Genomic DNA, 27,789 nt, shown 5'->3' with positions numbered 1-27,789 from the left:
CTGTGACCTGCACACATGAGCATCTGCAGGTGTGCAGAGAGGCGGGCAGGACGAGGTCTGGGGGTAGGGTGCAGCAGCAGCTGGAGGCCTCCATAGGCTGTGTGTGTGTGTGTGTGTGTGTGTGTGTGTGTGTGTGTGCGCGTGTGTGTGGTGCTGGGGATGGAACCCAGGGATGTTCTACTTCCAAGCTACACCCCCAGCCCTATTTTTTATTCTTTATTTGAAACAGGGCCTCACTAAGTTGCAAAGGGCCTTGCTAAGTAGCTGAGGCTGGCCGCAAACCCTGATGCTCCTGTCTCAGACTCCCAAGTACTGGATTATAAGTGTGTGCCACCACGCCCAGCTTTCCCGGGCTTTTTGAACATGCTCCTTGTAGAGCTAACAAATTCAGGGGTCAAGGTTGGCCAAGGGAGAAAGGTGAGAGGAAGTCCAGCCATGGGAGGGACGTGACAGGGACGTGGGTGGGACGGGGCCAGGCCAGTGGGGCATCTCCTTGCAGAGTCCGGGAAGCTCTGTGGGGGAGGTTCTGGCACTTAGAACGCTTGGCCACACAGCGCCCTCTCATGGCTGTCCTGGGAACTGCAGGAGCCTAACCTGGGGAGCCGGGGCTGCTCCCTGCTCTGGGTTGCTGGCTGGGGAAAGGTGCCCATGGAGGGTGAGTGGGCACCTCTTCCCACCCTCCACCCATCCTGAGAACACCAGCCCCTCCTGCTGGCCGGCCGGTGCCTGCCCCCTTACAGACAGCAGAGCTGCCTGCCCTTTGCTCTCACTGCCCCCAGAGCCTGGCTCTGAGCCGGCGCTCCAGATGTCTAAGGGCAGGACAGCTCCCAAGGTGTGCAGGGCCAGCAGAGGGCCACTTCCACACCAGGCCACACTCACACCAAACACCATACACACCCACACTGTACAGCGGGCACACCCAGACATCCATGTTCACACGCTCTGCACTAATATATCTCTCACACATGTCTACAGATTCACACTCACACATGGCACCAGAACATCCCACATGCACACCACGCACATGCACACATTCACACATATCACACGAATATATCTGTGTGCAGCACTGTAGATTGAACCCAGGGGAATTCTAACTCCAAGCTACATCTGCAACCCTATTTTATTTTTATTTGTATTTTGCAGCAAGTCCTGCCTCCATCCTCCTATCCTCTATCCTCCTGTCCTCCATCCCCCTGCTTCCATCCTCCATCCTCCTGCCTCCATCTTCCACCCTCCTGTCCTCCATCTTCCATCCTCCACCCTCCATCCTCGAGGATGGAGCTGGCACCGTCAAGACTCAGCCAGGGCCAGAGCTGGCACTGTCATCCCAGCTGGGGCTTAAAGAGGGGCCAGGGCAGGGGACCTTGCTGGGAGCTCCCAGGAGGTGCACCTGACTCCACAGGACAGACCCCTCTCTGCTCACCTGTGTTCTGGCCACACCTCTGATGAAGCTGTGTGTTTCCCTGAGTTCTGTGATATCCTCCAGCAAATTACTGAACCCGAGGAGAGACAGAGAAGTCCAGTCCATAGCCATGTAGACAGAAGTGTGGGGACCCTCAGGAGGGGGGTGGGAACTCCAGTCTGTGGCCACGTGGATGGAAGTATGAGGGAGGGCTCAGGGAACCCCAGTCTATGGCCATGTGGATGAAAGAATGGGCACCTCGAGGAAGGGCCAGGGAACCACCAATCTGTAGCTATGTGGACAGAAGTGTGGGCGCCCTCGAGAGGGGGCTGGGAACCCCAGTCTGTGGCCATGTGGATGGAAGTATGAGGGAGGGCCAGGGAACCCCAATCTTTAGCCATGTGAACGGTGGTGTGATCACCCTGGGAACCCCAGTCTGTAGCCATGTAAACGGTGTGTGGACACACTAGGGCCATTACTTTTGGTGTACCTGGGGGAGGATTTGCAGATATCGTCAACACTCAACTGACTTATAGGACACGCAGTGTCTGGGGAGAACTGGAGAATTTCTTGTTAGCCTGGGAAACCCCATACGGTTGGTGTTTTGTGCTCTTTAGACAGTGACCCCAAATTCTGCTTTGAGGGGCAGGCGGCCATGGGAGGCCAGAGAGGATGAAAAGCTGCAGGGTGAGCTTGCAGGTGCCCAGGTAGAAGAGCTGGGCCGAGGGCACACTGCAGGCTGGGAGGCCCCTGCCTCTAGCTGTGCGGGTGCGCCCTTGGAGGAAGGAGTGGTGTTCGAGGACAGCTCACGGCACCCTGCAACCTCCACACAGATTCTCCAGGGAGCCAAAAAGCAGGGTGGGGCTCGCCTGAGCTGACCCAGCAAAATAAAATCCATCTAGCAAGAAAAGAGCTTGGGATTGCATACTAAATATTTACTGGCTAGTCTACAACTAGAAAAACGAGTTTAATATTTAATGCTCTCAGATTAAAGAAACTCTTACTACATAATGTTTGGGAGATGCTTTCTTGCTGGAGTAAATATTTTATCATGGCTGTACACATGGCACTGAGAATCTTTATGAATCAACAGAGACACATTTGAGCGTTGTCTCTGGAAGCAAATAGAAGGCTGACCTAGCAGCGTTTCGCGACGTCTGCCATCAGGCTCACTTCGCTAGTTAGGGCCCTCAGGGAAACACGGTCCGGCTTCAGAGTTGTATCGAGCCGCATCTACCTCACCGCACATCTCTCTACAGAAAAGCCGCAGGCGTCTTTGGCCTTATAAAGGTGCAAAAGCAGCCTGTATTCAGGAGAGAGCGAACTCGGAGGTCGGCAATTCGGTCTTTCCCCTGGCTAGAGGTCCGAGCGAGGAGCTACCTCAGCCTCCCGGCCTTGGCAGGGCGAACCCGGGCACTCGGGGCGGCAGGTTAGGGCCGCCGCTGACCCGCACCTGGGCACCTTCTCAGGCTCACCTGTGTGACCTCTGGTCACATTTGCCCTGGCTACCCTCCCCCACTTCTAGGGCCCTCCCCCTTGGTTTCTGGACCCATCTCCTTGTTGGGGGTCCCGGCCTCTCCCCTGCCTCTGCTCCTGGCCCAGGGGTCTCCAAGGCTGCTCTCCCTGTCCTGAGCTCGAAGCAGGAGTCCGTGTTCAGGACTGCACTGCTCACAGGAGCTCTCCCCAGCGCGGTCCTTTTCCCAGAGCCTTGCTGGCTGCAGCTCCGCCCCGCCCCGCCCGCCGGGCCAGCGTGGCCCCGCCCACCCGCGCGTCCGTTTTTCCTCGTCGCTAGGCAACCGCTGCGGGCCTCAGAGTAGCGACTGACTGACCTTAGGCTGCGCCATGGACCTGGTCATCACGCAGGAGCTGGCCCATGCCGAAAGCCACCAAGGTGGGCCCAAGACCCAGACCCCAAGAGGGGAGGGCCTCTGTAACCGGACCCCAAAGGGAGCACCCTGGCGCTGAAGAGGGGAGGCGCCAGAGCCGTCAACTGCCCCCCCCACCCCCAGACTACGCAGACTACATCCCTTGCCTTGGCAGACCCTTCGAGGGCTGCGGTTGGGGGCCGGCGGTCAGGGTTTGATGACGGGGAGGGTGACCACGTTCTCTCTGAGCGGTTGCTGGCTCTCTGACCCCTGACCCTGACTGCCCAGGTGGGGAGGGCCAGGGACACCTGTCCAGGGAGTGTGGGTGTGGTGGCTTGCCCCCCGCAGGCCAGGGGAGCACAGGAGGGCCGTTGGTCATCCTCTCCCAGCCCTTTGTCCCCTGTCCATCTCTGCCCCACAGACATGGCCTCCCTGAAGCGAGCCTATGAGCTCATCAAGTCTGCTAACCTGGGGAAGTCAGAGTTCGACCCCTCCGAGAGCTTCAGCCCCGACCTGTTTGTGCTGTGTGCGGAGCAGGCCTTCAAGGTAACGGGCTCTTGTATTTCTGGGTGCCAAGGGCTCCGAGGGCTAGGGGGGCCTCCATAAGAAGCAGGGCTGCCCCATCCCCAGGGCATCTTTGGGCTCCTTGGCCACCCTGTTCCCTTGCAGATGGGCCAGCCAGAAGTCAGTGAGGACTGCATCCAGATGTACTTCAAGGTGAAGGGGCCCGTCACCCAGTTCCTGGGACGAGCGCACCTGTGCCGGGCCCAGCTGTGTGCCCCAAAGTCAACGGACAACCTGGTGAGCTGGCGGCACCTCCTTGTAGCCTAGGCTTTGCCCACCTGCAGAGGGTGGAAGGTTAGCTGAGACACAGAGTCCTTTTTAGTAAAAAGGAATCAAGTGGCCAAATTCCTGGTGAGAGTGACCTGAAGCTGCCCCGTTTCCCACCGGGCACTGGCCAGGTATCTGTTGGTGTGGGCAGGCCCTGGACATCGCAGGGTGGCTGGGGGCCTCCCTGCCTCCTGCCCCACAGTGGTCCCTCAGCTGGGAGGGGTTGGGGTGGCTGGGTCCCAGCCCAGGCAGTGGCGGCTTCAGATCTTGGCAGGCTGTCTTTGCTGTTCCTGTGCCCAGCTGGGGCACCAGGCCACTGCTGAGGGAGGGCACTCACAGAAGCCACGGTGGGCAGAGACAGGCTCATGGGGCAAGGGACTTCATTGTGCATGCTTCGTGCTGTTTTAGGAGGAATTTGAAAACTGTGTGACCCAGTACATGAAGGCTATAAACTTTGCCAAAGGTGAACCCAGGTAGGTGTGAGTGAACCTCCAATTGATGGTGGAAAGGCTTTTGTGACAAACTTCCCATGTGCTCCTACTTCTTGGCCTGACAGATGTCCCGCTGATTTTGTTCTGTTTAGAGGGTTAGAGGTGAAAGGCTTGTGTTGTTAGCGTGTAGAACTGGGCCACGTTCGCACGAACCCCCCAGCTGTGTGCTCTTCCCTGGCATTCATGCATCTGCGAAGCTCACACACAGCCTGGTTGAACACCAGTGTGCAGCAGGGCACGGCATCTGAGGAGCTGTCCCTGTAGGTCCCAGGCTCCTCGGTCATTCCTCCCGTGTCCGACTGGCTGATGTCCACGCCGCCTGCCCCTTAGCGGGAAACTCAGGAGACGGGGCTGGTGGGGGAACGGCGGGCACCTAGAAGCAGCCCTGCTCACCATGGGCTTCTTTGCTGCCAAGCTCTACCTCAGTGGGTGTGGGACACGGAGGGACTTTGGGAACACTGGGCATGTGCGGACACTGGGCACCCGACTTATCTCCTCTTCTCCGCCATGAACAGGGCCATAGACTTCTGTCTTCTGTGGCCAGTGAACTAAAACTTTAAAAGGGCTTCTCTTCAGCAGAAAGGATTAGGGTGGGGCTGGCAGCCAGAGAAGAGCGGGGACAAGGGACGGATTCAGATGGGCCTTGCTGTGGTCTTCGCTGGCCGCCCCTGGGTGGGTGCTGTGGTACAGCACACACACCCTGTCCCTGGGGCAGGGTCAACGGGGGTGGCCTCCCCCTAGAGGTCCTGAGGACAGGGGTAAATGTTTCCCAAAGGAGCCAAGGCTTGGTGGAGGGGAGCTCTGAGCTCCTGGGGAGGAGCAGGGCAGCGTCCCATTGCAAGGCTGGGGGGCTTTGGGGACACCAGGAGATGGTCAGGCAGGTGTCTGGATCTGGGTCATCGGAGTCGCCTCTTGGAAGGGCCTGGTGTCACTCTGGAGTGGCCAGAGAGCTTGGTGGGCCCCCTGGACCTGGAGGGTGGTCGAAGCCGCCTCCTTTAGGAGGAGGAGCGAAGGGGAGAGATAGGCTCCTTCAGGCCTGAGGTGGACATCAGGGAGACGCAGGAGGAATTGGACGGGGAGTCTGTCCAGTCGGAGTAGGCTCTGCAGGGGTGGGCCACTGTGTGCCCGCCTTCCCGGTGGTGAGCAGCGCTGTCCTGTCCAACACCAGCATTCGGAAGCCATCAGCGCCCGAGACCCCACCGGACCCCTCACTTCAATCTCCTGGAGGTGCCTGCTGCCCACGGGGGAGGCCTGGCTCCTGGGGTGCTCTGCTCACCTCTCCAATACCCGCTCATGCTCTGTGCTCAGACACGGCTCTTCCTCCCCTCCACTCCCCTGCTCCCTTTCCTTCCACTCTGCTTCAGCTGATTCCTGGTCATTTTCCTGGTCCTAGCAGGAGGTCACCTCTCCAGGAAGCCCTCCATGCCCCTCCTACCTTGCTCACGGGTCTGTTTTCATGGGGTGGTTTGTTTTATGGGCTGGGCTGGAACCATGGCTCCTTAGCAGCAGGGCCGCCATGCTGCCCCAGGAATAGCGCCACGTCCTGGCGCTCATGACGAAGCTGCTGGCTTCCACTGGAGGCACTTGCCCTCCTTCCTGTGAGGGGCCCGGGAGACAGAAGCCATCGCTGCTCAGACCGCCCTCCCTGGCGGCAGGTACTACTTCCTGGTTTACAACGCCTCCGTGCTCTACTGGAACATGGTGAGGCCATTCCTCAAGCCTGGGTGCTACCACCACGTGATCCCCAGCCTCTCCCAAATTGTCAGCGTGTTGAACCAGACGGAGGAAGAGGACAAGGAGTGGCGGGCCGAGCTGATGCTGTGAGTGCAGCCGGCCAGCGGCTCCCAGCCAGGGCCCCTCCCGGCCCATGAGGTCACCTCCCCCGGCCCTCCCCTCCGTGGGTGGGACTGGCTCTTGTCAGAGGTGGCTTCTAGAAGTCCATGGGTGACCTGGTGGCTGTTCCAGCACTCAGCAGGGGGTGCACTCCAATGGCAAAGCAAAGGCCACCTGCAGCTTGCGCTTTCGAAGCTTAGTGCAGCCACTTCTCAGACTGTGGCCACCCAGCTCCAGCAGGGCAGCTCGGGGCGGAGGTTCAGCCTCACCCAGCCAGCGGGCGCGGTCTGTGCAGGCCAACTGGGCGCTGCCCATGGTGAGGCTTCATAGCCAGAGCCCACAGGCTTTGGGCACCTGCTTGGGGACACTTGGGGGGCCTTTCAAAGAAAGTAAATATGACCGAGATCGTTTTTTAAGATGCCATTTTAAGATGTCCCAGGTAGTTGAAATGCCAAACTCCCCCTTCCTGTCGTGGGGAGGAGCAGCTCTCTCTGCTCCTGCCTGGTCCTTCCTGGGGAGCCACGGGTCCTAGTCACAGTTAAGGACCTTCCCAGGGGCTCTCTCTAAAGTTGTTAATCGTAAATGGCCAAAGTCTGCTAACCTAGCTTCTAGCCACTTGCAACAGAAAGCCCCTTCAGCGACGCTTCTCCGCTCCCTCCTTTACCCAGGGAGCTTCTTGAGTGTTACCTGCAAGCGGAGAGAAAGGAGGACGCCGCCAAGTTTTGTTCCACCGCGGCGCCGTTCATTAAAGCTCAGGTGCCGCACAAGTATCAGCAACTATTCTCCGTGATGGTGAGCTGCAGCCCTGGGAGGATGCAAGAGGCAGTTCTCTTAAAAGGCATTGTTCAGAAAACTATGTGTAACCTGTAATCCCTGCACTTGGGAGGTGGAGACAGGAGGATCGTGCAGGTTCGAAGCCAGTCTCACTGGCTTAAGAGACCCTGTTTCCAAATAAAAATATAAAGGTCTGGGAGTGTAGCCCAGAGTTAAAAGGCTCCTGGGTTCCATCCCCAGTACCACAAAAAAAGAAAGAAAGAAAAAGAAAAAAGAAAACTGTGTAAAAACCACAAACAAGGCCATAAATGAAGAGCTAGAAACACACACACACACACACACACACACACACACACACACACACAAGCAAAACAGAATAAGAACTGGAAAGTCATCCTACGTGCAGACATATGTAACTATTAGTTTTGAAACAACAACAAGAAACAAGATATTTGCTTTCATTATCACTTTTTAAATATTTTTAACAGCTCTGCATGTTTTTAACAGGAAATTTGTAAAGATACAAGTCCCACTGTAGGACTTTACCCCCCAAAAACTTTAATGCTAGTTATTGGCTACCCACTTTATATACAGGAATCAGTAAGTTATAGCTGAAAACTACGTATAAAATTTAATGAGAATGTACATCTTACCCACAAATATTAATTTTACAAAATAAAACAATATCTGGACACACATCTGAATCTATACCTAATTACCTGTTTGAATCTAAGTTAACAGTCTGTTTGTTTTATGACAGGTTCGTCATGAATTAATGGATGAGCACCACTTACAGGAGGAAAAGAAGAATTCCATTAGCCTGTCGGTCTCGTTCCACATCAATCACCTGAAGGCGTGAGTATTTTAGGGGCCGGAGGGTGTGTGTCCAAGGGCTGAGCTCAGGAAGGCTCTTTCCATCAGAGAGGTGGGGGCCCGGGCCACAGGGCGGCGGTCAGAAGTCACTCTGGGACCTTGTCCTGTCCCCCTCCCCAGTCTCCTGAAGGCCAGGCTGGGGAGGCCGCCCACGGAGGGGGGACAGCCCCTTAGCAGGGGGGAAAGGCCCTAGATGAGGCAGCTGTGCCTCACAGCCCAGGTCAGCTGAGCCCACATGAGGAGGCAGACCAAGAGCTGCTGCGGGAAACCGTGCAAGGAGGGGCAGGTCAGACGTGGCACAAGGGGCATTTCTCAAGAGCGCTGTGGAGGACAGAGGAAACCCACTGTCTTAGCAAGAATATGTAGAGGGGCGCACTGTGTGTTTGCTGGGGGAGAAAGGGGACTGCAGTGTGCTGTGGAGGCCAGGGCTCTTGGGGAACACCGTGATTGCTGGGGAGACCACCGCGTGTTTGCTGAGGGGACTGGGGGACCACGGGGCGCTTTCTGAGGGAGTGAGGGGTCACAAAGTGCCTGCTGAGGTGTTTACAGAGGCAGCTGAGGGCCACAGTGTTGCTGCTGCAGGTGCAGGGACGGAGAGTCTTTGCTGAGGAGAGGGCGGGGACATAGAGTGTTTCCCGAGCAGGGGAGGGCGGCATGTTGCCGAGGATGAGGCACACCATGTTTGATGCTAATGGCGTGAAGGACACGGTGTGTGGCTGGGGCCTGGAGGACCCGCGTGTTGCCGCAGGGGTCTATGGGAACACTGCTGTATCTGCTGAGGGCAGTGTGGGACCAATATGCTTCTCGATGGCACTGAGGGGACCGCAGTGTGTCTTCTGGGGGACTCGGGGACAAGAGCGTGTTTGTCGCAGGGGCTGAGGGGACACAGTGTGGCTGGTGATGGACTGCGGTGACCATGGCCAGTGTGCTGAGGGCAGTGGAGGACACGGTGGGTTTGGTGCTGAGAGGAGCAAGGGGGCCGCAGGGCATTTGCTGGTGGGCTGAGAGGCCGCGGTGACTTCGCTGAGGGGCTGAGGTAGTGAGGGGTCGCTGTGCTTCCTGAGAGCAGCATGGCGTGTCTGTTGGGTGGACCGAGGGGACCAGTGTTTGCAGACAGGAGTTGGGGTCCCAGTGTGTTTGCTGAGGGGAGCGAGGCGCCAGTGTGTGTGGTGCTGGGTGGACAGAGGTGGCTGGGGTGTGTTTGCTGAGGGGGCCACGGGGACACGCTGCCTCTGGAGCCTAGGGACCAAGAGACACACGTTTTCTGAGAGGTGTAAGGTGGGGCACAGCGTGCCTGCCGACGGGCGTGTGGGGACAGTGTGTCCTCGTGCTGAGGCACCGAGGCGGCCCCTCGCGAGGTGCGCTGAGTGGGACCAGGAGGGCACAGTGCTCTCTGAGGAGAGGGGCCGCAGCATCTTGAGAGAGCAGGGACTCGATGTGCTTTGGTGTTGAGAGTGCAGCGCTCCAGGCTGGTGTGTGTGTGTGTGTGTGTGTGTGTGTGTGTGTGTGTGTGTGTGTGTGTATGGGGGCACTGGAGAGAGGGGCGGCGGGGCTCGGGCACCAGGGCAGTCTCACCCAGGGCTGGCCTCGGTTTCCCTGGGGTGTTTCCTTCAGTGGTGCAGGAAGAAGGGCTGTCACCTGAGCCTGGGGTAGGAAGGGAAGCCGTGAAGTCTTGCCTGGGGAATCGGGAGAGAGAGGAGGGAGGTGCAGCTTCAGGGTGAGTGCTCCCCCTAGAGAGATTTGGTAACTTTGAAAGGATTTTTCGTTGTTTGCTCTTTGGATTGATTCTAGAAGAATGGATAGAAATGACTTACCGGACGACGTCAGCGCCATTCTGCATAAGACCCACAGACACCTGAATCATTACAATCACCAGCGCTTTCCTTCAATCAAAGAAGAAAAGTAAGTGTTCGTGATTTTCCAGTTTTTCATGGACATGGTCATGGTGTAGAGTTCAGAGAGTACAGGAACTGTGAAAAGACGCAGAATGAGGTGCCAGCAGCCCAGGCAGGGCCGCCTGGGCACTTCCGTACATTTCTTTCTAGCTGTGCTTGTTCCGAGGTTTGTACTTTTTGGGTGCACTTGAGGTATGCAATTTTATATGCTACTTTGCAAAATCAAATTGAACTTCCCTGTACGAGCATTTTCCAGTTAATTGAAATGCTATACATTCCCGGATAGCTGCACAAGCGATCACACAGAAGAACACATATTCCTTGAGCACACCCCAGGAGTTTGTTTCCGTTCTGGGCTTTCCAAATTGGAGTTTAGGAGGGTCTTGGGCTGGCTCATGGGAGCAGGTGCTGAGCCCACACCGCCTAGGGTCTGGAGAGCACTCCCTGCACTTCCCGATCTAGCTCACAGAGGCAGGTAGCCGGTGGGGCTTTGCTGCTTAGACCAGCAGCACTTAGTGCCCTGGACACTGGGCTGCATGGTGTCTGCTGTGACAGCCAGCAGGGCCAGTGAGCACCCTGAGGTGCCTCTGAGGAGGGCCTTGGGGACAGGACCCCAATCCAGAGACCCCACGGCTAGAGCAGGAGCAGAGCAGAGGGACAAAGACTTGTGCATCTGACTCTTCCCATGGGCCTCCCGTGCTCCGCAGGGTCAGTGACAGCTGTCCAGGAGGGAGATTTTCCAAGTTGTTCTGATTTCAGGCCAGGCTGGGCCACAGCTCCACAGTTGGGTCCAGGGTGCAGGGGCCGGTGGTGTGACAGCCCCTCTAGGCCGCCTCATCATTCCCTGAGGGCCATTTGGGGAGTGGGATCTGGGGTCCTCAGTGCTTGTTGCGGGAGGCGCAGCGCTTCCCACGAGGCCCTCGCTGCACTCTGATGCAGGTGAATGCTTTTTTTGGGGGGGGGTACTGGGGGGGTACTGGGGATGGAACCCAGGAGCATTCTCTCTCCCACTCCCAGCCCAATTTTGTATTCTTTATTTTTGAAACAGGGTCTCACTGAGTTGCAAAGGGCCTCTCCAGGTAGCTGAGGCTGTCCGTGAACCGTGATCCCTGCCTCAGCCTCCCGAGTGCTGGGGTCACAAGCATGTGCCCCCACACCTCAGGGATCACAAGTGCCTACCACAGGCTCAGGGATCACAAACCCCCACACCTCAGGGGTCACAAGCTTCCACACTCAGGGGTCACAAGCCCCCACACCTCAGGGGTCACAAGCTTCCACACTCAGGGGTCACAAGCCCCCCACTCCTCAGGGGTCACAAGCCCCCCACTCCTCAGGGGTCACAGCTCCCCCACCTCAAGGGTCACAGCCCCCTACCTCAGGGTCACAGCCCCCCACCTCAGGGTCACAAACCCCCCACACCTTAGGCGTCACAAGCTCCCCCACCTCAGGGGTCACAGCCCCCCACCTCAGGGGTCAGAGCTCCTCACTCCTCAGGGTCACAGCCCCTCACCTCAGGGTCACAGCCCCTCACCTCAGGGTCACAGCCCCCACAGGCTCAGATGAATGCCTTCTCATGTTCACAGGCACGTTTTTAGTTTGCTCATTTCTATTTCTCTTACCTGTTATTTAAAGTAGGATTTAAACGCGAGTGTAACTGACTTGTAAGAGCTTTTTATGCTAAGATTTTAACTGCTATATTTTAAATTGTCCTTTTTTACCATTGCTGGGTAATTTTATGTGTGCAGATATGCGCTGAGGAATTAGGAGAGCCATCACCCCTGTCTCGGGCGGGTGGGGCCATCTTGGGCCCTCGTGCTGTGGGCTTGGCACTCAGGGACCCCAGGCAGCCTTGCCCTCCAGGGTGGCTTCTCCCCCCTGCCCTTGCAGCCCCTCCCCCTGGCATGTGAGGCTGGTCCCTGCCCACAGTGCCCTGCGCCCGCTGCTCTGTGACCTGCCAGGGTTCGTGCACTGTGTCTAGAAGGTACCAGCACGTGAGGCTTGGCAGGGCCTGTTGCTATGTGGCATCTTTCTGTGGCTGCTCCTGGGAGAAGCCGCATTCCAGCGTGCTGGGCGGTGGCTCACGCAGCCTGTGGCCTGTCGGTGTCAGTCCTACTCAGAGCCCAGGGAGTCTCCAGTGTTTGACACCCCGGGGCCACTGACCTTCACCCAGGCTCCGTGTCTGGAATTCTGTGTAGGTAGGATAAATTCTGTTTAAAACCACAACGGACTGAATTTACCCCTTCTCTTCCTGCCCTGCCCCCAGGCCTGTGTGACTACAGCTCAGCTAGGAGGTCAGGAGGCCAGCCTTGGGAGGCAGGACCTGAGGGGATGGCAGGGAGGGGGCCCAGGACCTCTGCCTGGAGCGCCCCAGCCTGGAGAGGGGCGATGTCCACTCCACAGGCCAGAGTCTTTCCAAGCCAGCCATCCGTGCTCACAGCTAAACCTATGAGAAGCATTGGAAAGTCAGAAAAGATAGGGCCTGTCCCCCGGGGGCATTGGCAAGGTCTGGGACACCCTGGTGGTCACCACGTGGGTGCTGCAGCAAGTGGGGATGCAGCTGGACATCCTTCAGTGCAGAGAATGGTCTGGTCAGAAGGTCCGGTCAAGGCCAGGCCTGGAGGTGCACGCTTCTAATCCCTGGGCTTAGGAGGCGGAGACAGGAGGATCGCGCAGGTTCATAGCCAGCCTTACTGGCTTAAGAGACCCTGTTTCCAAATAAAAATATAAAAAGATGGTCTGGGAGTATAGCCCGGAGGTAGAAGGGTTTCCAGGAACCCCAGTACCACCAAAAAAAAAAAAAAAAGAAGGTCAGTGGAGGCTGGGAAGCCCTGGCTTGCTTGCACGCAGGCCCTGTCTGTTCCTGCAGCCGAAAGCAAGTCTTCAAATAGGTCATTCATCCTCCATCTCTGTTATCTGCAAAGTTGGCTCAACTTCCACATTCCCTCCTCACTCTGCCACAGACTCAGGCCGACAGGGGCTGCCAGCACTTGTGTGGCGCCACTCAGGAGCACGCCTCGCCAGGGGCCCTGCCCTCAGTGTGGCTGCCTGCTGGCCTCGTGCCCTGCCTTTGACCTGGGGCTTGAACAGTAGGCAGCTCAGGCCTACAGCAGCAGGCCAGTGGGCACCGCAGCAACACCTCCGGTGCGCAGATTTCATTTGTGGTTTATTCTGTGTCTTGTTCTTCCCCGCCTCTGGTAGAACAGCGCTGGCCCTTCCCCACCTGGACCCTCCTGCCCCCACTAATCCTCCGCCTGTTGGCTGGTTTCTTTTCAGAATCCTTTTGCTGTTTGAACTGGCTCGACTTTCTGTGCTCTTGAAGCAAGAGGAGACGGTCTCTGACTGCCTCTCGGACCTGAAGAAAATTGAAAGCAAAGTAAGTGGTTTGGACGACTGTTGACCAAGGCGCTGGAGGAGCGCTCAGACCGCAGGCTGCGGGCTGCAGAGTGCACGGCGACGGTGGCCTCTCTCCCTCCTGCGTCTGCACTGTCCCAGCATCTGCATCACCTGCTCCCCTGACCCCGTGACTGGATTCACATCATGTGTAGGTCTTGCATGTCCTATGAAGGGACATGGTGAATGCTTTGTGCCTGGTCCTTTTTCTGTGTGTAGGGTTTTTCCCAAGACCACTTCATGGGTGTGGATTACCAGGGAGTTTTCACTGTTAAGGCTTTTAATACACATGACAATATTGCTCTCCAGAGTAAGCTTGAGAGCATGCACTCAAAATATTAAGAGGCCGTGCTCAGCTTGGTTTGTTATTTGCCTTAAACCATGAGCTGGGCTTGATCTCCCAGTACTTAGGAGGCTGAGACAGGAGGAACACAGGTTCACAGCCAACCTCAGCAACTTAGCAAGACCCTCCTCAACCTAGAAAGACCCTGCTTCAAAAAATAAAATGGGCTGGAGGTGTAGCTCAGAGGTAGAATGTCACTAGGTTCAATCCCCAATACTATAAACTTATGCGCGCACGAGTGCGCGCGCGCACACACACACACACACACACATACACACACACACAGAGGGAAGGGAGGGAGGGAGGAAGGGAGGACAAGAGAGGGAGGGGGAGGGAGGAAGGAAACTATGAAAGGGTTCTTCTGCAGAGCAGAAGGCACAGGAGAGTCCAGGGCCTGAACCCCTTCTCGTGGGATCTCCCTGCAGTGCTGGCCATCGCTGGGGAGTCCAAGAGCCAGGTCACTCCCAGGGGTCAGCATGGAGAACACCCCAGGAGAAAGAGCTGTAAGAAAAGGAACAAGCAGGGATTCGATTCGACGTTGAACCTTAACACCTGACATTTTGGTACTCTCTGAGGAGAATGTAGAACAAAACCAAGCTAAGATAAAAATAAGCACATAGTCCTGCATTGTCATCCAGAAAAAAGTGAGCCTTTTCCAAGTGGGAAAATCACGTAGAAGCAGCACAGTGAAAGACACAGATTTCTGCTTCCGGCCTGGTGGGTAGAAGGAACCACCTTTGCCTTCAGGCCTGAAGCAGCTCAGACCAACAACACACGCAGTATGGTTTGCAAGTCGTTGGCCAGTAGGTGGCGAAGGGAGGTGAAGCCAGAGAGGTAGAAACGAGCAAGTTCTGTGCAGCCTGGCGTTCATGGTGGGTGGGTGGGAGTGGGCACAGGTCAGAGGAGCCGGGGGAGTGTGTGGACCAGGTGGCGGTCTGCAGAGCCCGTGGCCTTCCGCCGAGGGCCGCCTGATGGGCACACGCACTTGAGGAGCTATCTGAGCCAGAAGGCAGCGCTGCTGGTAAGATGTGGTAAGGGAGTGCTCCACAGCGCCACACAGGCTGGGAAGAGTGCAGAAATCTCTACAACAGCAGTGTAGAAACCGCAGATTTTTGGAGTCTCAGGTAGAAAATTTAGAAGGTATTTGTCTCAGTAATGAAGAAAAGTTATCCCCGGTCTGCACACTGCTCTGGTCTTGAATAACAAAGCTTAAACACAAAAATAAAGAGACAAGCTTTTCTACATGATGTGATCAAATACCAGGACAAACCTCAGGAACACAAGGATCAAACAGTCTACAGCATCCAACAAAGTAAAATCAACAACATCTGGCATCCACCGAACATGGCCAGACCTGCAGAAAGGACGTAGTGAGAAGATATGCCAAACAACCAGAACCAACCAAGAAATGATGTGGATAATGAGATGAGCTGACAAGGACACTGCGATAGCTCTATAGTATTCCAGTGCTCAAGAAGGTAGAAAACGTTTGAGCATTTATGTTAAGTAGAAACAAGGAAGATACAGCAAACACTCAAATTGAACTTCCAGAGCTAAATACTGTACTGTCTCAAACAAAGCTACACTGGATAGAATTTAATCAGGCTAGAGGGGGGAAGAAAATGGCGACTGTGTGATGCAGCCCATCTCAGCAGCTGTAACAAAAGTCAACACCAAGAAGGCAGCTCCTTGACGAGAAAAACAAAGCAGCGAAGATATTTATGAACTAAAACACAAAATAGGAAACCACGGCAGAAGAATATCTAAAACTCAGATCACAAGATCCACAGCAAAGAGCCTGAGCATGCAAATGACTTGGTATGGCGACAGCTCGGGTGTGGCCCGAGCCATGATTGCCGGCTCTGCATCCCCAAGAAATTCAGGCAAGTAAACCAAGGCAGAAAGTGGCAGCTAGGCTCCAACATCTTAAGCGATCTGCACCACGATGCAGGGATGGAGGAAAAGATCCAAAAGTCCCTGCAGAGCCCAGGGCCAGATATCTTGGAGCCCAGGATGGATAGCAAAGAGCCCAGGGCCAGAGAGCATGGAACCCAGGACCGGGAAACTCAGAAATCTGAGCCTACTTGGAACTAATTTATAGTGACAACTGACACCTTGACACCTGAACACAAAGTGGTCAGAGGCAAGAAGGGGATGCAAACCCTCATAAAGTGGGTCCAAAAGCTGACAGTGGGTTACAGAGCAAATTAGAGATATTGGAACCCACTCCAGAATCTACTACAGTGAACAGAAATTTTACGGACCCTATATATATAAATTAGCAATACAGTCTTTTAATGTTTTTTTGTCTTTGATTTATTCTTACAACTATTAGTTTTGTTGCTTGTTTTGTTATTTTATGCATGTTTGTTTGCTTTCTCCCCCATTCCTTTTACAAGCTTCCTCTCTCTAGCCTATCTTTTCCTCTCAAAACTTTTTTCCTTTACTGATATCTCCTTGTTTTATACTCAAGCTATTTTATATCTCCATATCTAAATACTCTATACTAACAAGAATCCTAATATATCACTATCTCTCATTCTCAATCAGACACTACCTTATTATACTTAAATTCTTACTCAAATTAATCATATCCTCTACTTTATCCAACTCCTGAACCCATCACCCCAGTTTCTCCCCCTCACCTAACCCTCACCATTTGGAAAAAAAATACTCATGAATGATCCTGCTGATACCTCTAAATCCGTACTGCTAAGATTGGATCCGACAGGTTATTCACAGACTCACACATGAAAAGAAAGAAGATGCCAAGACAATAGAGACACAAACACAATAATTCTGAAAATATGAGACCAAGGATCAGTGAGGAAATAAGGGAAATCATGAATACTGACCTACAAGAAAGGCAAGAATTCTGAATCCTGATTTTCATTATGATGGAAGGCCTCACAGTAAGTGTACAGGAAATGAAAGAGGAAATAGAGACATTAAGAAAGAATCAGAAAAAGGCCTGGAATAGTCAGGCGTGGTGGCGCACACTTGTAATCCCCGCGCTTGGGAGGCGGAGACAGGAGGATCGCGCTGGTTCGGAGCCAGCCCCGCTGGCTTAAGAGACCCTGTTTCCAAATAAAAAATATAAAATAGGTCTGGGAGTGTAGCCCGTGGGAGTGTATCCCGGAGGTAGAAGGGCTTCCAGGAACCCCAGTACCACCAAAAAAAAAAAAAAGAAAGAAAGAAAAAGGCCTGGAATGAAATGAAAGAGTCAATAAATGAAATGAAGACAACAATAGAAAGAAATTCTAGAAGACTGGATGAAATGAAAAACAGAATATCACTGTTAGAAGACAGTTCATTCAAAACTGAAAGCAGAGTCAACAGTATACAGAAGAATTACAACAACAGAACCGAAATATCCAACAACTATGGGGCACTATGACACATCCTAATTTATGGACAGAAAGGATAGAAGAAGGGATAGAGGCACAGATGAAGGGTATCTGTAATCTCTTCAGAGAAATAATTTCAGAGAATTTCCCAACAATGGAGACTTGGATATACATGTACAGGAGACATACAGACCGCTGTTAAGATCAAAGAAGGACCTCCCCATGCCATAGAATAATCAAAATCACCAACATAGAGGCTAAGGAAAGAATCTTAAAAGCAGCGAGAACAAAAGAATGGGTGTCATTCAATAGCAAAACAATAAAAATCACTCCTGACCTTACAACCCAAGTTATGAATGCCAGGAGAGACTGGTATGAAGCAATCCAGACCCTGGAAGAAAACAACTTCCAACCAAAACTGCTATATCCAACAAGGTTATAATTCAAAATTGATGGAGAAATAAAGGTGTTTTAAGATAAAAATTCATGAATACTAACCCAGCACTAGAGAAAATACTTAGAGAAATAAGTATTTTTTCTTCTTCATAAAGAAGAAGAAAAAAGCAAATTTCAGAATCAGAGAAAAGATGAATCCAATCAGTGGGGCAACTAAGTAGAGAAGAAATATCATTACACCAAACATAATATAGAACACAAAATGACAGGAAACAAAAACCGTATCTCAATAATAACACTGAACATCAAAGGACTTAACTCACCAATTAAAAGACATACACTGGCATTGTAGATTAAAAACATAGTCCAAATATATGCTGCTTGCAAGAAACTCACCTTACAGCCAAAGATATTTATAGACTAAAAGTGAACAGATGGAAAAAGATATATCATGCTAATAGAGATCAAAAACAGGCAGGGGTAGTAATGCTGATATCCAATAAAACAGACTTTAAGCTAAAACACATCAGAAGAGACAAATCAAGGTACTTCTTTTTATTAAAAGGAACAATTCAGCAAGAAGATATAATGATAGTGAATGTTTATGCCCCAAATGTGGGTGCACCCACATTTGTACAACAAACCCTCCAGGACATCAGATCTCAAATAGACCCAAATACAGTAATACTGGGAGACTTCAACACACTACTCATGCCACTAGATTGATCTTCAAGGCAAAAAATGAGTAAAGACTCTTCAGAACTAAAGAAAACTGTAAACCAAATGGACCTAATAGACATATACAGAATATTTCAACCAGAAACAGCAGAATAACATTCTTCTCAGCAGTCCATGGAACCTTCTCCAAAATAGATCACATCCTGGGCCACAAAGTAGAAATCAACAACAACAAGACCAAAAGAAACTATTTAAACACCTGGAGATTGAATGACACACTATTGAATGAGGGATGGGTAAGATCAGAAATAAGGGGGGAAATAAAGAAATTTATGTAATTAAATGAAAATAGAGACACAACTTACCAAAATCTATGGGACACTTTGAAGGCAGTGTTAAGAGGAAATTTTATAGTATTGAGTGCCCACATAAAAAACAAAGAGTTGTCAAGTAAACAATCTAATGACACATCTCAAGGACCTAGAAAACAGCAACAGTCTAATTCCAAAGCCAGAAGAAAGCAGGAAATAATTAAAATCAGAGCAGAAATAAATGAAATAGAGAATTTTAAAAAACAATACAAGGGATCAACAAAACAGAAAGCCAGTTCTTTGAAAAAATTAATAAGTTTGACTAACTTCTAGCCAACCTAACCAAAAGAAAGAGAGACCAACTCAAATCACTAAAATCAGAAATGAAAAAGGAAACATCACCACAGACAGTGGGGAAATTCAAAGGATTATCAGAAGCTATTTTGAAATTTTATACTCCAATAGACTGGAAAATACGGAAGAAATGAATAGACTTCTAAGCACATATAACCTACCTAAATTGAACCAAGAGCACATAGCAAGCTTGAACCAACCAATAGCAAGCAAAGAAACAGAAACAGCAATAAAAATTCTGCCATCAAAGAAAAGCCCAGGCCCTGACAGGTTTCCAGCTGAATTCCACAAAACTTTCAGAACTAATCCCAATATTTCACAACTTGTTCTGGGAAATCAAAAGAGATGGAATTCTTCCAAACTTCTTCTACGAGGACAGTATCACATTAATACCAAAACCAAATAAAGATACCTCAAGAAAAGAAAATTACAGACCAATATTGTTTATGGACATAAATGCAAATTTTCTAAACAAAATACTAGCTATACGCATTCAAAACCATATCAAGAGAATTTGTACCCCATGACCAAGTTGGCTTCATCCCAGGAAAGCAAGGTTCAACATACACAAATCAATACACATTATTCACCACCTAAATAGAACTAAGAACAAAAACCACATGATCATATCAATAGATGCTAAAGAAGCATTTGACAAACTCCAACACCCATTTATGTTAAAATCACTGCAGAAAATTAGAATAGAAGGAATGTATCTCAACATCATTATGGCAATATACAATAAACCCAAAGCCAACATCATATTGAGTGGGGAAAAACTGCAAGAATTCCCCTTAAAATCAGGAACAAGACAAGGATTCCCACTATCACCACTCTTTTTTTTTTTTTTTTTTTTTTTTTTTTTTTTTTTTTTTTTTTTTGGTGGTACTGGGGTTCCTGGAAGCCCTTCTATCTCCTGGCTACACTCCCAGACCTATTTTTTTTATATTTTGAAACAGGGTCTCGTAAGCCAGCGCGGCTGGCTTCAAACCTGCACGATCCTCCTGTCTCCGCCTCCCAAGCGTGGGGACAAGTGTGCGCCACCACGCCCGGCACACCACTCTTTTTCAATAGAGTCCTCGAGACTCTTGCCACAGCAATAAGACAAGGTTATCAAAGGAATTCAAATAGGAAACAAGGAATTAAAATTATCCTTGTTTGCAGTTGACATGATCCTATATCTAAAAGACAAAAAAAAACTCATCCAAAAGACTTCTGGAGCTGATTAACCAATTCAGCAAAGTGGCAGGATACAAAATCAACCTAAAGAAATCAGTTGCTTTTCTATATGCCAATAATGAATCCACAAAGAAAGAGAGAAAAAATTTCATTCACAATAACCTCAAAACCAATAAAATAACTAGGAATAAACCTAACCAAAGAAGTAAAAGACCTCTACAATTACAGCTATAAAATATTAAAGAAATAAATTGAAGAAGACCTTGGAAGATGGGACGGTCTTCTTTGCTCATGGATAGGCAGAATAAATATCATCAAAATGGCCATTCTGCCAGAAGTGATCTGCAGAACATCACCACAGTCTAGAGCTATAAAAGGATAAAAGGTGTTATGAACAACTTTGCTACCAAGAACCTTGAAGACAGGGGTGGACGCAGAGGAATGAAACAGGCAGAATTCCAACCAGGTGACAAGAGGCTGAGTCCTGCCAGCACGCAGCATGAGGCGGGTAAAAACAGGGTTGCCGTGCTGCGCATTGGCCAGGGCGTGGAGAGGCTGGAGCCCTCACGCCCGCTGGAGGGACTGAAGGGCAGGTGCCGCTGGAGAACAGCTTGGCACTTGTGAAAATCAAGTAGGCACTTCCAGAGACCCCCATTCAACCCCGAGGGCGGTGGCTGGCCTAGGCAGAGGAAAACCAAGCTCACACTGGCGGTGTGCACACCGGCCAGCTTCGTTCGTGATGGCAGCAGACGGGAAACGACCCAACCTGTTAACAGGTGTACAGGTGAGCGAGCCTGCGATGCGCCACATGGTGGGTACTGCTGGGCAGAGCTGGCATGGGCCAGGGCCTGACTATACTACAGGAGGATTCTTCAGACACCCGCAAGTGTGAGAAACGCGGAAGAGGCCATGTGACTCACGGCCGCCTGTGGCTCGGGGCAGGGGCAGAGCGAGGCTGGTGGGCAGGGATGGGCAGCTGACAGGGTGCACGCAGGGTCATGTGGGGGATGTGTGCCAACACTTGCCACACTCCACACACTGAATATTTGCAGCTTACTCATGTCAGTGTACTTTAATAGAAACATTTTTTTTTAAAGTTCACCAAAGTAATAGTAAATAAAATTTGTGGGTTGAAATGTGGAAGCAAGTTTTATCCTGAGCCCTGCCGGTGGTGCAGGCAGGGGAGGGGCCCCACTAGAGCAAGGCACCAGTCTAACATGGAAATCTCTGAGGATCAGGCTCTCTGGCCGTGCACAACCCCTGGGAAGCCTGGGCTGCGTCACACACCTGAGGCTGGCTGTCGGGCTGGACAGAGCCTACTCTGGGAGCCCTAGGGGCACGGCAGTGAGAGGGTCAGCTGTGAGCCAACGGATGGGCAGTCCCACCCCTCAGCCAAGGCTGGCCTGCCCCAGCTCAGGACCCCACGCCGGCACAGATCCTAAGCTTCTGCTGCTGAGCTCAGCTTCTGCAGGTTCTCTGCATTGAGCCTCAGATGGGGGGTAAACAGAAGAAAATAGGTTTGCCAAATTTCAAACAAGCAAATTCATCTTTGGTTGTTCTGTGTGTGTGTGGGGGGGGGTGCTGGGGATGGAACCCAGGGGCATTCTACCTCCCAGCCCTATTTTTTTAAATTATTTATTTTGAAACAGTGTCTCACTGAGTTGCAAGGGGCCTCACTAAGTAGCTGAGGCTGTCTGAGTACCGCAATCCTCCTGTCTCAGCCTCCAAAATGCTGGGATTATAAGTGTGAAATACCACACCCAGCTTATCTTTGGTTGTTCTAATTAACATTTTTCTTTATTAAGGAGGAAAAATTAATTTTAGCCTTCTCCCTTAAGTCTTTTGACCTTTGGAAACATTTGGACTTTTCTCGTGTATCCTGGTTCTATCTCATAATTTTTGTTTGTTGACTCCTACCTGGCACATGTATATGATTGCTTTCATTAAGAATTCCTGTATATATAACAAATGTTTGTGTCCACAGGATACTGGGAAGCTGATTGAAATTGAATGTCTTGAATGTGAATTAGAAGCTTTGAGACTTGAAAATAAAGTTAAAGTCTACCTCCGAGGGGCCGTTGAGGTAAAGCCTTGGGCAGGAGTTGTGGCACGCTGCGCCTGCCCTGTGGGTCCCTGAGACCTGTGGGGAGTTGAGTATATGCCAGGTTTGCGGGCACTGGGATGTAGCCTGGTCCATGCTGGGTCACCCCGGCTCTGCATGGGGGTCCAGGACAGCAGGTACCGCCCCACTGGGGCTCACTTCCTGACCCAAGTGTGAAGGCCTTGGCCTCCCTGGAAGAATGCCATGGCCTGGATGCCCCAGAACTGGCCGTCCTGGCTCCTGTGCCAAGGCCTGAGCCGGACCAGCCCTGGCAGTGTCCCCGGCACCCTAGCGGCCACACCAGTGGTAGGTTGGGGCTGCCGGCTCCCCATGACTCTCCGTGGCCACGTGCATGCCCTCCCCGCTGCCGGCAGCCCTTGTCCTGAGGACAGCCACGTGTTCCCCGGGGCCTTTGCTGCCTTGGTGAGCACAGCTCTCCTCCTGCCACAGCCATGGGCCTTGCTGGGCCTGGAGCCCAGGGGCTGTCACATGGGGTGGACGTTTGGGGGCTGTCCTCATGGAGCTCCTCCCTCCCTCCTCAGCGCCCCTCTGGAAACCAGCTGGTAGTGTGTGGCCTGGGGATCAGTCTTTTGTCCACTGACAAAAGTAGCAGCCCAGAGTAGTAGCCACTGCCAGAGAGCAAGTCCAGAAGCCACTTTAGGCTACTCTTCAGTAAGAGCTTTGCCACTTAAAAGACAAGAACAACTGGTGCAGAGGCACTTGCTGTAGTCCCTGTACTTGGGAAGCTGAGACAGGCGGATCACTGGTTCCAGCCCAGCCTCAGCAACGTAAATGCTGTTCAAAATAAAAAATAAAACTGGTGGGGGTGGGGTGTATTCATTCGAGTCACCCCTCCATGCCAGTCTGGTATGGAGCTGTTCCTATCCTCTGTATTTCTATCTTTCTAATAAACTTCTTTAAATCTTCAAAAAACATGGTGGGGGTGTGTCTTGGAGGTAGAATGCCCCGGGTTCCATCCCCAGCGCCAAAATGAAGGAATGAATAGACCAATAAGTGGGCAGAACTTCCTGAATGGCTGAAGCGGGCAGCACTGGTGGGGTGGAGGTGGCGTCCTGGCAGGAGCTCTGGGACCCCGCCCTGCCCGGACCTGCCGAGCTCCTAGAGCCAGGCAAGCCTTGGTCTTGCTACTGCGCGGGTCACCGAGGAGCGCCCTGTCTACGCAGCGCCTGCGGGGCAGATCAGTGCAAGGGCTTCCCAGTGGTAACCGGACGGCCAGTTCTGGGGCATCCAGGCCATGGCATTCTTCCAGGGAGGCCAAGGCCTTCACACTTGGGTCAGGAAGTGAGCCCCAGTGGGGCGGTACCTGCTGTCCTGGACCCCCATGCAGAGCCGGGGTGACCCAGCATGGACCAGGCTACATCCCAGTGCCCGCAAACCTGGCATATACTCTCTCTGGCATTCATGGTCACAGCCCAGGGTATTTGTTCCTTTTTGATTTGCGTGTGCGTCCACCCTGGTGGTGATGGTGCCGATCTCCCCAAGGGAGGTTACTGACTTGGTTAGCTGCCACATTCTGGAGCCTGGCATGTGGAGACCAGCTAATAGATGTCTGCTTAAAAACCATCTGCAGAGAACACTGTGGCCACCATGCTTTTTGAGGAGACTGCAGTGGAGGCTGTGTGGCCACGCCTCCACCTGAGGGCTTCAGAGGGGGCGGGCACCTGCTGGAGGAGCCTTGACACTGTTTGCTGGGCCCCAGCAGACTCCTGTTAGCTGAGCAGCCACAACCGGCCGTGATTCCCTGGTGCGCGGTCTCCCATAGCCGGGAGCCATGTGCATGGGGTCCCAGTGGCTAGCAGCCAGAGGCTGGGGACCAGGGAGCCTGGGCTGCGCAGGGTGGCCTAGTGGGGTCTGAGGACGGCTCAGTGTGTCGGAGTCTTGTTTCCTGTCCTGAAATTCCAGACCAGAGCTTTTTTGCTGGGAAGGGTGTGCCAGCACGTCTTGTAGGCATCACAGCCCCCCAGAAAGCCCCGGGGAGGCTTCATGGCAGCCTCTCGGGGTGTGCCAGCACGTCTTGCAGCGTCACGGCCCCCCAGAAAGCCTCAGGAGGTTTCTGACAAACACAGGCCACTGCTCTGTCTCCTGCAGCCTGCCCACACCCGCAAGCCCCAGGTGCAGTGGGTGCTGCCGGCTTGGCTCACAGTCTGAGTGGTCTGGGTGCCTCATAGGCCTTCACAGTCACTCTGTCCCCGCAGGCACAGCTGAACATCGTCAGCAGGCTGGACATCCTTCTGCAGCGCGCCATCCGCCTGGGGGACCCCCGGGCCATCCAGGTGGTGTGCACAACACAGTGGAACACCTGCCTGCCCCTGCTGCAACACAACCTGCGGCACCACCTGCAGAAACCGCTGACCAACGTGGCAGAGGTCCTAGAGAAGGTGGACAGGTAGGCGAGCCAGGCATGTGGCCTGGCTAGGCAGCAGGGGTCTGCTGCTCCACCCCTGATGGCATGTGCTGGCCACCCTGAGTATCCTTGGGACATGTGCGTCTACTCAGCTGCCCTCACAGGCATCCTCGTGACCACGTGGAGTCTGGTCTCTCTGCAGCCCAGGGTCCCAGGGCACAAGAACTCGGTTAGCCACCTACTGAGGGGCCTTGGCTGGGATGGGCTAGCATGAACAAAAGTCTCTGCTGCCCCTCTTCTGACCGCAGCATCCCCCTGCCCCCCAGCACTGCGGAGTCCCGGGGCTCCACACGCGGATACTAGCGCTTCTCCTCCTCGTAGCCATTCCAGGAGTTGTTTTGGATTCCCCTTAGACCTAGTAGTGAGCATATTTTCTGTGCTTACCTACCTCTTCTTGCAACATGCAGCCCAGAACTCCGTCTCTGTCAGGCTGGACACTGAGCCAGCTGTCTTTATGGAGGGAGCTGGAAGTCCCACTTGAGAATCTCTTTCCACAGGACTTTGGGTACTGTATCTGTCAGCATATTTGCAGCCATAATGTAAAGATCTGATTCTATATCTTAGAGGAAAGAAGACTTACTTTATGGTTTGGGACTCAGCCTACGTGGGGCTGCGGCCCATGGATCTCAGGGCATGGAGGCAGGAGGCAGAGGAGAGCACATGGACCGTGCTCCAGGTCAATCCATTACAATAGCCCTCATGACTCAATGACAGCAACCCTGAATATTAATAACGAGCTCGCTAGGGGCAATTCATAGCTAACTATAGCAGGTACAGTTTATAATTTTGTTCTTCAAATGTGTGATAGAACTCAACCACGCAGCCCTCTGGGCCTAGGGCTGTTTTATGCTGCTTATATAATGGTATATTCTTGAATTGAGACACTCATGCCCTGGGCAGAAGCTGAGTGTCTATTACTATTAGAGTTCCTCTCTGAGCATGGTCTGTTTCTCCGAGAGCATTGCTTCCCAGGGGCAGGGGCCCAGCAGACGCCTGGCCAGCACACCACTGGCGTGCATGCTCCCGTGTGTGGCATGCCTGTGTCTGTCCTTGAATCTGATCTCATTTTAAAACATACTTTTTTGGGGGGGGGTGTTGTAGTCTCACATCACACTGAAGTTCAGAGTGATGAGGACATAAATGCACACAACACTTGGTGGGCCTCCCCTGCCCGCCCACAGGTCCCACCCACTCCCTTCCCGCTCCGCACAGGATACTGAGATTGACATTGCTAATTTCGTATATGCACATAGCATCCATGGAAGCTTTCTTTCATTAATTTTCCCCAAATTCGCCCCAGTCATCCTCCAGTGCTGCGCTGGGGTTTCTTCTCCTTTATCTGGAGTCCCTCTTGTATCCTGATTTCCCCCTAGTTTCCACATACACATATGAGAGAAATCCTATGACTTTATACTTCCTGTGGCTGGCTGATCTCATTAGCAGAATGTTCTCTAGATCCATCCATTTGCCTGCAAGTGACGCAATTTCGTTCCTCTCTTGTGCAGAGTAAAATTCCACTGTGTGCTTAGCCTGCAGTTTGATAAGGCATTCCCGTGTCCATCTGTTGATGGCCACCGAGGCTGCTTCCATGGTTTGGCTATTGTGAGTTGTGCGGCTGTGACCGTGATACATGCAAGCCCGTTTCTAAGAGGACGTCTTTGCGTCTCATTTTCCTGGCAGCTACAACCACCTCCTTTGTGGGATGTGTGAACCCTGCCGCCAGCCCCTGACCCGAGGAGAGCTTGGCTTTGCACTCTCCGTCCATTCTTCCTTCTGTCCTGTGGGGCGAGGGATGCTCTGGGACCACCGGATGCCCTCTGTGGGCTTCCCCATTGCCCCTCTCAGGCAGCACTTCCTCCAGGCCGTGCCCTGCATGCTCCTCAGCACAGCCTGTGGCCGTCTTGCTGACGCTGACCACGGCTCCTTCCCAGCTCCCAGCTCCCACCCACCGGCCCCTGTGACCCTGCCCAACCCCCTCCTCACCTGAGCTCAGCCTTGCCATCAGATGACAACCCTACTTCACCCTTATTTTTGAAGAATTTATTTTCTGTTTTGTGGGCCTGGGGATTGAATCCAGAGGTATTCTACCTCCCAGCTACACTCCCAGCACTTCTATGTTTCGGGTTGAAACAAGGACTCAAGTGGCTGATGCTCTTAAGTTGCTGAGGTGGCCTTGAACCTGCCATCCTCCTGACTCCTCCTCCCAAGTGCTGGGATCACAGGCCTGGGCCTCCTGCGGGCTCTGGAGAGTGCTGTGACTAGTGCTGGGTACTGGTTTGGCAGGTGCTTTTCTTGCTGAAACACCGGAGTAGTTCCATTTCTCCCGCCCCCTTGCCCTTGGATGAGAAGTCAAGTTACTTTAGACCTGGCTCTATGTGTATCTTTTTCCTCCTTTCTGGTTCCAGGTTTGGAGTTCTACTGTTTGTTTTCTGTGTTTTGATTGTGATATTTCTAGGAGCCCTTTTTTTTTTTTTTTTTTTTTTTTTTTGGTGGTACTGGTACTAGGGGTGGAACCCAGGGGCTTTCTACCTCCGGGCTATACTCCCAGACCTATTTTATATTTTTATTTGGAAACAGGGTCTCACTAAGTTTGAGACCCTCACTAAGTAGCTGAGGCTGGCTTCAAACCTGTGTGATCCTCCTGTTTCAGCCTCCCAAGCCCTGGGATTACAAGGGTGTGCCACCATGCCCAGCTATAGGCGCCTTTTTATTTTAATTGTCTGTGGGTCTCTAAGAGACTCAGATATACAAAGCGATGCTTTTATGGTCAGATTCTGAAGGTTGACAGCCAGCATGTCCTCTCTCCCCCTGGGGCTTACCTGTACACTGTGGGAAATCACCCTGTGGCCCTGGTTCCCACTGACTTTTAAAACCTGTAGCTCAAGCCAGGTGTGGCGGCGCACCCTTGTAATCCTCGCACTTGGGAGGCTGAGACAGGAGGATCGCACAGGTTCGAAGCCAGCCTCAGCTACTTAGTGAGGCTCTCAGCAACTTAGTGAGACCCTGTTTCCAAATAAAAATATAAAATAGGTCTGGGAGTATAGCCCGGAGGTAGAAAGCCTCTGGGTTCCACTCCCAGTACCACCAAATCAATCAATCAATCAATCAATCCTGAAGCTCTAGATTCTGTGGGTGAGGGATTCCCACAGCCCATTTTCAGGTTCACAGGCCCCTTTCTCTGCCCCCTCCCCAAATCTGCTCTCTGTCATGCTCAGGAATGACTTTTTTCATTTCACTGATTATAATTTTAGGCTTAGTATTTCCACGTGTTTAGTCTCTGTCTCTCTACTCATACCCT

General features: G+C 52.4%; 1 protein-coding gene across 1 annotated transcript in view; it reads left to right on the top strand.

Moving 5' to 3' along the window:
- Positions 1-3,247: 3,247 nt before the first annotated feature.
- CFAP46 (cilia and flagella associated protein 46) overlaps positions 3,248-27,789 on the top strand; it is a gene marked incomplete at both ends in the record, with an annotated part of 88,889 nt that continues 64,347 nt past the window's right edge. The window contains 11 exons of the mRNA XM_080694888.1: positions 3,248-3,296; positions 3,692-3,816; positions 3,940-4,071; positions 4,510-4,574; positions 6,248-6,412; positions 7,094-7,217; positions 7,960-8,054; positions 9,864-9,974; positions 13,241-13,340; positions 21,950-22,048; positions 24,283-24,473. Of these exons, the coding sequence (XP_080551014.1) occupies positions 3,248-3,296; positions 3,692-3,816; positions 3,940-4,071; positions 4,510-4,574; positions 6,248-6,412; positions 7,094-7,217; positions 7,960-8,054; positions 9,864-9,974; positions 13,241-13,340; positions 21,950-22,048; positions 24,283-24,473 (1,256 nt within the window). The remainder of the gene's footprint in view (positions 3,297-3,691; positions 3,817-3,939; positions 4,072-4,509; positions 4,575-6,247; positions 6,413-7,093; positions 7,218-7,959; positions 8,055-9,863; positions 9,975-13,240; positions 13,341-21,949; positions 22,049-24,282; positions 24,474-27,789) is intronic.

This window comes from Muscardinus avellanarius (genome assembly GCF_963383645.1).
Source record: "Muscardinus avellanarius genome assembly, chromosome: 4".
NCBI lineage: Eukaryota > Metazoa > Chordata > Mammalia > Rodentia > Gliridae > Muscardinus > Muscardinus avellanarius.
The sequence above is the reverse complement of the archived record's forward strand: the minus strand, read 5'-3'. Positions and strand labels throughout refer to the sequence as shown.